The sequence below is a fragment of the Varanus komodoensis genome, unplaced genomic scaffold, assembly GCF_004798865.1.
Source record: "Varanus komodoensis strain SLA01 unplaced genomic scaffold, ASM479886v1 scaffold66, whole genome shotgun sequence".
Classification (NCBI taxonomy): Eukaryota; Metazoa; Chordata; class Lepidosauria; order Squamata; family Varanidae; genus Varanus; species Varanus komodoensis.
The window spans coordinates 2,089,844-2,102,572 of record NW_025336296.1 but is presented as its reverse complement, the minus strand read 5'-3'; the positions used below and the strand labels follow the sequence as shown (position 1 = coordinate 2,102,572).

The window sequence follows — 12,729 nt, the reverse complement described above, 5'->3', positions numbered from 1 at the left end:
TGGTAAGAACAATGGGATAAGTGTGTTGGAAGCGAGGCAGAGTATTTTGAGAGGATTAATGGCAATGTTTCTTTTAACTGTATTTTTTTTTAATTTAAACATTCACCGTATTTTTGATCATACCTCATATGCTGCTAACAATACAGGGATGCTCTGTGCCTGGAGAGTTTAATATTCTTGCAAACTATCAACATGGACTTGTTAGGGAAGAAGCTACCCAGAGTTGGAACCTAGGGTTAAACTGCAGCTTGTGTCTCCAAGTTAGTACTGATTTGTATGCAGTACTAATTTTAAGCATGACTCAAGCTCTTCCTGGATTGTTTAGCTGTTCTTGGGCTGTGTTCTTGCTAGTATATTCTGGGACCTGCTCACTCATGAATATGAACTCTGACATTGGATTAAAGGAAGCTCACCTGTATAAAGAAACAATTTGATCATTTTTGGATGTTAATTTTTACACTCATAATTTTTATCTCATAGCCTAGTAACAATCAGATTTTACTTTACCTATCAATCATGGTCATTTTGTACCCCCCCCCCCCTTTGTAAGCCAAGGAAGATTGAAACAGAAAAGGAGAAATATTGGGAAAAAGAAAAGACTGGCACTCAGATTCTTCTTTTTCTATGTTTAACTTCACAAATTGGGCATGAGAGCTGATCATAATGAAGATCCTCTTTTAAAGGCATTCCCTCTGTAGCTAAAGAAAAAAAATAAGAAAAGCATGCAACATGTATACATTAGAGTTAGGGAGAAATAGTGATGGGATCCAACATTTGTGAAACTGACCTAGTAATTCAAGAAAAACAGTTTTGTGGAACAATCCTTCACCTAATTTGAATCTTCAGCACTTTTATTTGGTATACGGTCCAATTGAACTTAATGGAGCTTGTTACTGCTGATTACACATGCATACAATTGCAGAGTTAATCATTTCACACACTGCCCAATAGCTGAAGCTCCCTGAGTGGTTCACAACAATCAATCAAATACAAAAGATACAATAAAAACATAATAAAGCAGTATAAAATTCCAGTAAACAAATTAAAACTGCAAAAGAAATCCAATATACAAAATTATAAAACATCTAAAACATGTAATAAAAATAGCAGTCATAACCTATCATATGCCAATTAAATGCCACTAAATATTTGGGAATATTTTTGTGGACTTAAAGCCACAAAGTCATTCATGTCAAAGTTCATTACCATTATTGTGCATGTATATCATTGCCCACAAATGGTAAGCTTATGCCACATTTAGTAAAGCCAAAGGAGAATATTTACTTTTTTAAATGGTGGCATCAATTCATACTGGTTCCAGACTTCGTTCTAGAATCTTGGCTGTATAATAGGCAAGTGACATTTAGTCCATTCATATTAAGCCGCTGCAAGAGATTTCTGTGGTGGGAATTTTGCTTTTGCAATAAATTCTAACGTACAAGTCCTCCTTATGCTGAAATTACCTCCATGAAGTCCTGCCTTCATTTCAAGGCCAAATGCTGTCAGGAGAATAACTCCCACTAAAAGTATGATAATCTTACCTTTTAATAATACTGTTATTGGAATCCAGCAGGAGGACAGAAGTAAAATGGTAAAAGACATTTGTATTTTATTTGTAGATATTAATGCTACTATTTCTCATTAAACATTATTTGTATACTTTTTCCTCTCAGAACACGTCCAAAATGAAGAAAACTATGCTCAAGTACTAGATAAATTTGGAAGTAATTTCTTAAGTAGAGATAATCCAGATCTTGGTACTGCTTTTGTAAAATTTTCCACTCTGACTAAGGAATTGTCAACACTGCTGAAAAATTTGGTAAGTTTTGAAAGTTCTGTTTAAGAATAGTCTCATTTTAAACTAGTATTGGTAAAATCTAATATTTGATGTGTAAATAATTATCCATATATTTCTATAACAAATGGCCTTAAAATCATCAGATTTGTTTTTGGAAACTAGCATTGCACTTTAGGTGTCAGCCATATGCAGGGATTGCGATAATGTTACATTTCTTGAGAACTAAATTCATATAGAAACATGATTTTTGCAGTCTTGTGAATGATTAAAACCATCTTGGCATATACCCTTAGTGATTATATGATTATAAATTCTAACATTTCTGTTGTAAAATTAGCTTTTCTTTATAGCTATAGGATTGTATTTTACTTGAATGTATAGAAAAAATTCAGTAGAAACCAGATTGCATTACGCATAGATTTAAATTAAACTATGGTTAATCTAAACACAAGTGGACAATTCAAATTTTTGACGGCTACAAGAGAGTGAAGTAGAGGAGGAGGGTGAGAACTTAAGAGTTGCCTAAGCTCGTTCCTGGAAAAATAGTAGTTTATTATGTCTGAATGAAATCAATGTGTTTTAGTTCCTTTCCGTCTGTTTTTGTATCCTAAAGAAAGAGAGTAGATTCCATCAGCCATTGCCACCCCAGAATTATCCCTTTGTTAGCCACAATGCCTGTCATTATGTTTCTCACTGCAGCAGCAGTTGCTTTTGCCAAGTCAGTGGAGAGCTCCCACTACCTTATGCCTTAAGTAAAATATATGCTACTGAGGATGCAGGCTGGTAATTAAGGGATACTAGCTGTTGTGACAGTGCTTCTGGGGATGTGAATGTGGAAAAGAAAAGGACAAGATAGTCTCTGCTAGTGTCCCCTGCTCTTTTTCTTTAGGATTTCAAAATGGAGGGGTGGGGAGGGAGGAAACTCGCAAACATGTTTATCCCCTCACAATTAGGGCAGTGTGTAAAAAATGTGTAAGTTAAATTTATGCTGATGGTGTAAATGTCTCAGTAGAAACAAGACAAGAATAGATTTTGTTGCTCATTTGAAGTTCATAGAGTGAATATTGCTGCTTTTTATTCTTAGCTCCAAGGCTTGAGTCACAATGTCATCTTCACATTAGACTCCCTTTTAAAAGGAGATTTGAAAGGAGTCAAAGGGGTAAGTGTTTAGATTCACTTACTGCAGAATTGTTGGCACTGCTACGAGTTTCTCCTCAGTGCTCTTCTGATGATACTATCACATCTGCTTGAAATTCTGTAGTGTTTAAGTGTATACTTACATTCCATGTATCTTCTTCAAAGCTGGAGATACATGTTCCTTAAAATTGATGGAATAGAATTACTTAAAGTTATGCAAAGAAAAGGTTTTCCCCTCTTTTCTTTTAAACAATAATTTGTAATCTTAGAATGATACCTTGTGTTCTCTGTGTGTGTATTAACATAGCAGTATTGTAAAACCATTTTAAGTACATTTTTTTTTCTTTCCTAAGGATCTTAAAAAGCCTTTTGACAAAGCCTGGAAGGATTATGAGACCAAATTGTAAGTATTCAGTTTGCTGGGTGCCCATTTGTGCAGCGTTAACATGTATGACTTAGTGTGTTTCCAGCCTTCAGCTCTCCTGGCAGGGACAGTGCTTAGCCTTGAAAAGATCCCACAGGACAAAAAGAAAATGGGTAAATTTGCATATGACAATTTACATATGCTCTCAAGTCTGTGTTTTTAAAGGACCCTATTTCCTGTGGACTTCCCTATTTGTAAAAAGGGATGTATGGGCATGGGAGAGGAGAGCATTTGATTTCAGGAAAACGTCTCAAGCTGAAAGATTTGCTGTGGGGAACAGAAGGAGGTGAACCACATGTGGGCAAAAGATTATTTAATCCAGGGAGATTCAGTGTGACAGAGACCACCAGGGCTGCCGTATCTTTGTCTCTGGAAGACTAGTGCTGTCTCATTTATCATTTAATAAACATGCATATGATGTAAATAACTTTTAGTATGTCCTGGCCTTGTTCAAACTATGATGTATACTATGCATTGTATTGACCAGATTACTCAACTCAGCTCCCCTGGCATTGCCACAAGGAAGTGATTGGAAATTTTTGCTTGCATTTTCAGCCAGCCATTTTTTTTTTTTTAAATATCCAAGTGGGAACAAATTTTGGCCAGGTTCTCTAATTACACCAGCATTCTAAAATATGTTTTGGAGTTGGCTTCTTTGGAGAGCAGTTGGTCCTAGTTCAGATGTAACAATCTGTGGCTAGCTGAAGGTGGAAGAAAACTGTCCTTTCTCCTTTCAGCTGTTCCACAGGGAGTGGGGAATGCTCTTACACTCAGTATTAGTAGAGGAAAGTGAAGGCCTTCTCACAAAGTCCTTCAAAGATTCAGGCAAACTTTATATCCTCTGAAGGTCAAAAAAAATGCAGAAAGAAATTAAAAGCTGGCTAGATATATTACTTGCTAGCTAGCTTGTTTTTCTTTTCCTGGAGGAGTGCTTCTAAAGCTTATTCCCATAAAAAGGACTGAAATCATATGTATGCAAATTTGACATACACGTGTTGCATCATTTGTCATGCACCTATGTTGGGCCTCCTGAATGTCCAAATCCTGCCACTCTTTATCACAAGAGCAGCTTGCAGGGTAATTTTAATGGAAGAAATGGCTTAAGCTTGCAGCTGTTCTTTGATAAAATTTATACATGTTTATGAGTAGTTGGGTTACTCTTATAATGGAATTAGTTTAATTCTCATTGAATATAATTTTCAAAGTTTCACAAGTTTCCTGAATTACGCTTTTGTGATTACAGCACTAAAATTGAAAAGGAGAAAAGGGAACATGCAAAACAACATGGGATGATACGGACAGAGATTACTGGAGCTGAGATAGCAGAAGAAATGGAGAAAGAAAGACGACTATTTCAGCTGCAGATGTGTGAAGTAAGTAATGGCTTTCAATGTTTTAAAATATTTTTATTCACTGGGGACATGGGAAAAGGGATAGTCTTCTTAAATGTTCTACAAAGCCTGTTAAATTGTACCTCTTTGTGGGAAAGACGACCTTGGAACGCTACATTATAAACCTCCATCTATCATGTTGGGATTCAAAGTCCTCTTAGAGCTAATTCATGTTGTCAGATGTGGCTGTCATTAATGTAAGCAGGGAGGGCACCTTCTGACCCATGTTCTTGATTCAGGCTGGAGGGGTGAGCATCCTCTGTGGGCTGTCACCTTGCTCTCTACAAATGTCATCCCCAAGTGTTATCCCTGAAGGCACACAGTGCAAAGGAATCACTTTCTTATCTACAATATATTTATCTCTAGAGATAAACCGTATTGCTTCCTGTGCCACTTGTATCTTGATTGGGAAGCACACATGCAGGGTGACAGTTCAACTTGGCTGAGGCTTGCAGGAGCCATCTCTTGCATGTTCCAGCTGGATCTCTTTCCCTTTGCAAAGAGAGGTACAGAGCTCCAGGACCCTCAGCATGGTGGAGCGGGGGGAGGAATCGAAGTGAATATGATATGGACTGGTGATTTGGGGGTGAGACTCCACCTCCTGACATTATCTGGTCTGCTGACTCGGTCTTGGATATGTGATCCTTAGTTGGACCTATTGGGATTACTTAGATCAATTGGTTGCCCTCCCCTATAAGCTGAGTTTGGATAAGTTTTTTTAAAAAATATATGTTTGTTTTAATACATTTCCAAATCTAAATCTTCCAGTAAAGGACCATGGCACTAGGAACAAACATATCCACAACTACTAGTCATGATGACTATAATATTACTTCTGGTGTCAGAGGGATCTGTTGCAGGGCAGAAGCAGGAGAATGCTCCCACACTTGACACCTGTTGTGAACTTTCCATAGGCATCTGATTGTCCACTGTGTAAACAGAATGCTAGACCAGATAAACCTTCATTCTAATCCAACTCACTTGTTCTCAAGTTCTTAATATTTTGTGGATAAGGCAGAATAATTTGAGTGAGGGTCTAACTGTGATTGCTAATTTGATTTTCAGCTGTGGGGTATATTAAAATGTAATGCCAAATCATAGTTTTCAGTCAAATGTAAAAGTGAACATGATGAGTGCTACTTGTAGCATTCATTGCAGTGGCAAACCATACCTTGCTGTGAAGCTAAAATTCAGTTCAGAAAGTGCAGCGTTTGAGGGGAGTATCCAAACCTAGATTTGCAGTCACTCATGAACTAATACTGATGTACTTACTGATTGCTTCAGAGCTGTTTCATGGAACTGTTATCTCTAAGTTCTTATTTCCTTCAGTATCTTTATTTATTTAGGAGATTTATATGCCACCCCATTCGCCGAAGCCTCGGGGTGGCTTACAACCATCATAAAACTCAATAAATAATATAAATTAACAGTATAAAGCTGCTGAATACATATAATTGGTTTGTGATGTTAATGGTGGTAAAAGTAACAGCTTAAAACAATTTGGAAAGAATGGTATTTGTTTTTATTGCTTTTTGATAATTTTAACTTACCAGGCTATACTAATCTGTTCTATATACACCAATATTTTAATCACTGTATTTGCAGGATGCTTTTAAATGCAAGCTATAAGGCAGCCTCAAAGATAATTGCTGAATTTGTTAAAATAGATCTGAAATAGAACCTGTATTTGAAAACAGCTGCAGTCCCACTATATAATTATCTACTGAGCTTTGTTTTGTTTTGTTTTTATAGTATCTCATTAAGGTTAATGAAATAAAAACAAAAAAAGGTGTGGACCTTCTACAAAATCTTATTAAGTATTATCACGCACAGTGCAAGTAAGTATAATTCTTTTGGCTATTTAGGCATAATAGATCTGAAAAATGAACATTAAGCTGGAGCATTTTTCTTGAATTTGTAGAGTCATGTGCTTTCATCATAAGTTTGTTAGCTTTTATTTGCTTCAAAAAATGATACAAAATTATTTCACCTGCAATGCAATCAAAACAGGCCTGTTAATGCCTTACCTAGCTCTTACTGAGAATTAAGGACTTAAATTACTTCCGTGTGCAGTTTGAATACTTTTTCAAGTACCTTATAAATTAGTTCTAAAACTTAACCTGTTGACAGAAAATTTGGCAGGTTTGAACCTGCTTTTAAAAACATTTTGGTAGCTAATTATTGTGCACTTGTGCTCTGATGAGATTCCCAGGCACGCACAAGAGATGGCCTGTTTTGGTGGGACTGATAGCTCAGACTCCGAGTATGATGCAGGGATGGCTGAACCAGACCAGGCTCAGAGCTCACACTCTGATAACGGAATTGTTGTTTCAACAACACCTACACACTCCTCCCCACAGTGCCGGTCTGTTCCTTGGCCTGGGTGAAAGTAGCTCAAGAACACCCACAGCGCCCCATCACCCTCCCACCGGTGGGAATGAGGCAGATGAAGGATGGGAGTGGGGACAATTCTCAGATGGAGAATTCAAGCCTCCTGAAGGGGCTCAGAGTGCAGAATGCAGGTGTGCTCATTTTCACAGCGCCCCTCCCTCCAGAGGAAGGCCCCAAAGGGTTCATAAGCAAAGCTTTGGGTCAAGGAGAGTAGTGAAGGGTTGGTACTTTTTGTGTATGCTCAGATTGCCTGTGTGGAATAAAAACTCTTACAAGAAGTGCTGGAGTGACTGTCTTGCTTGGGAGGGGATGCCTAGCTCATGACAGCTAATATTCATCATAACCTGACTCTAGTAAGTTGTGATTGATATGAAGAAAAGGATTGAGGTCTTTTCAGGTCATGTTTTCCCAAAGATTTACCCAGGCCCTGGGCTTGCACGGTTTCTTTCCTTCCAAAATTGTTAGAGAAACAACTAAGTGTACAGTCCATAGTGTACAGTCCCTTTGATTTGTTACTTGATCACTGATGTTCATAGTCCTAAAATTGGACACTGTATGAGCCTATTCACCAAGATCTAACTTTGGTACATTTTCTGCATACAAATATTTAAGTGGGCTCACACATTTGTTATGCTTTTTCTGTGGAGTTGTATTTCACACATAATAAATGATGAGTCAAAGTTGATTAACGAAATTAGTGCATTTTTTAATGGAGTATCTACTTATTTTTCTTCTGGAAAGATAAAAGTGGCTGAGATTTAGCATGTAAATTTCAAGTGCTTGAAGCAATTAATTACTATAACTGTTGACTGGTAAGCAGATGTTTACTGTACTCTATATATTTGAATTGGGTGGGAGTGATAGAGTGATAAAATTCAGATTAAAAAAATACTGGTGACTTTAAAACACAAGACTCCTATTACTGATAAATCACAAGCATTTTCCATTATAGTTTCTTCCAAGATGGCTTGAAGACAGCTGATAAACTAAAACAGTATATTGAAAAACTGGCTGCTGATTTATATAATGTAAGTCATTCATAAGAAAGAAATGCTGCCTGTTTTAGAAACTATTTCAGAATGCTCATTAAAAGATAAAAATGGAAGATTTGTCTTAAGCATCATAGTTCACAAAATTATCCTCACAAATGTATGTTTGTGCATGTGAAAGGGGGAGAGAATGGGGCAGTGGCTACACATGAGTGAACCAAAAATGGATGGGATTATATACACAAACATGACTATTGATAGTTTCTACTAGGTGAGTGCATCCCTTAGCATGTATAGGACCCTGTACCAATGTTAAATTCCTGTCTTCTAGGTGTTAATGAGCACCCAGAACTTTTGCCTCTTGGCCTCTGCCTAGAGGAAACAGAATTTTTCGTAAGCTGTGTTTTGTCTCTAACTTTCCATGTGGTCCTCCGCCTATATATCTTTGGTGACCCTTCAAAATAGTCTCCACATTTGTTAGGTTGTCTTCAAGTGTTTGGTTTAATGTGTCAACATATCTCTTTCATATCTCTGATCAGGGCAGGCATGCAAATGGTAGTGGAGAGGATCACCAGTTGTGCACTTGACCCTTGCGTGGGCATCTTGGCCGATTAAATTGGCTAATATGGGACTGCTGCCATGAATAATGACATAGTTAATGTTTAACCATTAACATGAAATGGTTAATGCTTCTTTATGAAAAGAGGTTGTTCCCTCTTATTTATTATTAGTATTTATGTATTCATTTTATATCCCACCTTTTATCCTTAAAGAATTCAAAGCAGCTTACATCAAAAAATAAGTAATATATATCTGCTACACTTAAACTTCATGATGGATTTATCTTAAAATAAATAATAAAATAGGGCTTTTGAACACCAGAATAATTGGGAATATTTTTACTCTAGATAAAGCAGACCCAAGATGAAGAAAAGAAACAGCTCACTGCACTTAGAGACTTGATAAAGTCCTCATTACAGCTTGACCAGAAAGAGGTAAGAATCTCAAGCAACATATGTTTGCTATGGACTAAGCGCTAAATTTATTACAGTATACACTAAAAATGTTTTACATGTATATCTAAGAACACAATATGTGTAGTCAATAAGCACATGGTTTCTAACAGTTGCCATGACAGTGACACTGTTTTGCCACTGGACTTCTGTTGTCATGTGTCCTTGATTACCAGTACAAACACACATGTTTACATATGTATTTGAATCACACAGAGTGATTAGGATCTTTTGCAGAGCCACTCTGCTGCATTAAGGGTGGACCACACACTAATCTTAGAGAAAGTAGAGAAATTAACTCGAGATCACTGTCAAAGCTAAAGTGTAAAAAATACATTTTTTACTTTACCAGAAATCTTTACAGAGAAACGTCTGGTTAATATACCATCCATAGCATCATACCAGTAGAATATTCACAATAGCAGTGATAGAGCAGTTGCCAGAGAAGAGGATACAAAGGTGAAGGCTAAAATTTGTAGGGAAATGGCTTCCAGAAGACACGAGGTAGTCTTGCAAGATACTTCCTGTAGACAGTGTTGTGGTGTTAGGAAAATTCTACAAGTACTACAAACAGGAAGCCTTGAAAAAAGCTGTGGATGGGTCATCATTTCAGCTGGAACAGGACAGTGGCTGTCCTGAGGATGAATGTTGCCAAAGCTCTCAAATGCAACCCCAGGTTCTATGGCTTAGAGTGATTTCAATGAAATTTCTGCAAAGGAATGAGCACCAACAAACACAGCCAGGAACACTTTGCTTGTCAAAAACCAATGTTACGGTATCTGAATTTTGAGTGAAATAATTTAATCATGGTTGATATTCCATTTGAAATGGTGTCACTACTGCAGATACGTAAGTTTCTGTACACAGAAATTAGCCCACCAGTGGAGTCTTTCAAATTAGCTGGCCACAGTCTTTAATTCGAATAGAAAAAACAGTGATTCATGCATTTAGGTCATAATCTTATGCATGTTTAGACAGAGAAAGTCTGCACTCCCAGCTAAAAATTGTAGAACTTTTGCTGTGTAAAGTACATATAAGACTACATGCTTAGACTATGTAACAGTATTCCCAAGTGTGCCAACCATGCTAACAAGAAAAATTTTATGCTTGTGATGCTTAAGAAAGTACCAGAAAATAATTAGCAATTTTAGAACAGCTTTGTTAGCTTCTAAGCCAGATTTTTTACTTTTGCCGGTATCTTTTCTATCTTTGAAAGCCTATATGATGTAAATATCTTTAAGATTTGAGTCTTCATACTAGGTTCCTTCACTGCAGAGTATAATAGATGCTGACTTGGGACAGGCCTTTTCATACTGGCAAGAAGAGTTGTGGCTTCAGAAGGGCGTTTCATTTCATTCCCTTTTTCGTCATTTTTAGAAAATTGTCCAAGCTTGCTATTTGACTATAAAGTTTCTCACCCTAGTATTGGCTGTTTATTAATTTGTATTCCTTTAATGTATTGTATTTTGGTTATATTGTACTATTAAACTACATTTCTCTGGGAGACAAATTGAGCCAAAAGCTGGAGTAAAAATATTGTAATAAATTAGAGGCCATCTTTTTTCATTGTGTCACACAAACTCACATCTGATGACAATGTTCACACAATTCTCTCATTGTATGAGATCCAGACAACAAGGATATATAGCCAAAGAATTTCTCTAAAGTGCTGTAAGACAATTATATTTAGGCTGGCTTTTGATGCCCAGGATTATGCTTAAGAGTCTGAGATGTCTATATCCAGGCCAGAAGTGGCTCAATAAACTTCCTGTTTTTGCTGAGAGAACACCTTGGCAGGCCCTACCGCATGGCAAGTGGGCAGCATTCCATTTTGCTAGTCACAAGTTGTGCTGATTTGGTATGGCTGATGGCAGAAGTATGCTTCTTCCTATTTTAACCTGTAACTACTACAGAAGAGGGCTTTATTGTATTTACTGTCAATTATGTTTGCTCCATCATTAGAGGTGAATCTTTAAGAGGAATTATCATCTCATTATTGCTAAATGTTCTTGGGATTCTCTGTAAGAGGCATTAGTCATAAGATTTTTAATCATGTCTATTGCTTTAGCTGATTAGGCCTGTTAAAGCTTGCAGATGGTAAGAAAAATGGGTCTTTCAAGATTGTCAGTTGCATTGTTGCACCAGAAAAAATATGGGGGGAACATTTTTCCCCCCATATGGGTAAACATACTGATATAAACTTCTAAAGGGCACTTCAGATCCAAACTTGAATGAAAATAGTAACATAAAAAGGGCACCAATTAGGGTTTTGTCATTGATTCCATTTAGTAACAAAACCATTCTCCACAAAACATCTTTCAAAACATCCAAAATGTTTTGGCTTTTGGTTTTAATTTTAACTAAAGCTGATGGTCTCTTTAATATACTGTAAAAATCACACCATAGCAGCTAACAAATGTATATTCTTCCTTTATTGCATCATACTTTATACTGCTTTTTAGGGCTAAATCAGCCCCTTAAAAAAATAAAAAACAAATTTTGCAATAATAACCACAAGAAACAGCCAATTCTTGAACCAGCTATAAAATAGTGGCAATATTTAAAGTGACAGCTTAAGAGCAGGGATCAACCACTCTTAATTAGTTAAGCTACTATTTGTTCCCAAAGCTGCCTCTAGATACCTTGCATATTGAGGAACATTATCCTGCATAATTAGCAGTGGGACACAAACATTTTCTCTCCTTTTTATCATGCAGGGTGAACATTAACATTAACATGTATGCATATAAAGAATAACTGAAAAATAAATCAGTGGATGAAATACCATTCAAAATATAAATAATTTTTAAATGTTGACTAAATTCCAAAATTGGATGATTTGAAGATATTTTGTTGAGATATATATTGATATGACATATCAAAGATACTGCTAAAATATTTCTTGTTATGGAAATCTCATTTTGTGTCTTCTGCCCTGTAAAACCCCCTTCTGGTCTTCTGCCTCTGTGCAAATATATTTCTTTTCTGACAGGCTTTTACCCTGCTGAATGGTTCACTTGGACCTTCCTGTCAAAGGACCACTTCCATCCTGATCTACATGTGGCAGGCAGAGGAGGCCAAATAGAGGACTCCTCTGTTGCTTTCCTTTGACTTTCTGAGACCTTCCTACTGGCCCTAGGTGGAATTCTTTATTTATCCAGGTTGCATCCACCAAACAGCCTTAAAAAACACTAGGTCTCTTGTAAATACTTTTAGATAGTGCGATGTTTGGCCTTCTAAGATTATCCACTCCATGCAAGATACAAGAACAGAAACCCTCTTAGGGACAAGGTCCGCAGCTTGGGAGTGCTCCTCGACCCAGAGCTTTCACTGGAAGCTCAGGTGACAGCGGTGGCGAGGAGCGCTTTCTTTCAGCTTCGGCTGATCCATCAGCTGCGCCCTTACCTGGAGTACGACTGCCTGGTGACAGTGACACGCGTTGGTGACTTCCCACCTTGACTTCTGTAACGCGCTCTACGTGGGGCTACCCTTGAAGACAGTCCGGATACTTCAATTGGTTCAAAATAGAGCTGCCAGGCTGCTGACGGAGGACTGGAGTCATGTGAACATAATGCCCAGTCCCCGT

General features: G+C 37.2%; 1 protein-coding gene across 8 annotated transcripts in view; it reads left to right on the top strand.

The window, feature by feature from the left end:
• Positions 1 to 12,729, top strand: part of ASAP1 (ArfGAP with SH3 domain, ankyrin repeat and PH domain 1) — a 165,311-nt gene that overhangs the window by 94,552 nt on the left and 58,030 nt on the right. For all 8 annotated transcript variants that reach the window (XM_044450446.1, XM_044450445.1, XM_044450439.1 and 5 more), the window contains 7 exons: positions 1,674 to 1,819; positions 2,883 to 2,957; positions 3,289 to 3,338; positions 4,603 to 4,732; positions 6,503 to 6,588; positions 8,094 to 8,169; positions 9,039 to 9,125. In XM_044450446.1, the coding sequence (XP_044306381.1) occupies positions 1,674 to 1,819; positions 2,883 to 2,957; positions 3,289 to 3,338; positions 4,603 to 4,732; positions 6,503 to 6,588; positions 8,094 to 8,169; positions 9,039 to 9,125 (650 nt within the window). The remainder of the gene's footprint in view (positions 1 to 1,673; positions 1,820 to 2,882; positions 2,958 to 3,288; positions 3,339 to 4,602; positions 4,733 to 6,502; positions 6,589 to 8,093; positions 8,170 to 9,038; positions 9,126 to 12,729) is intronic.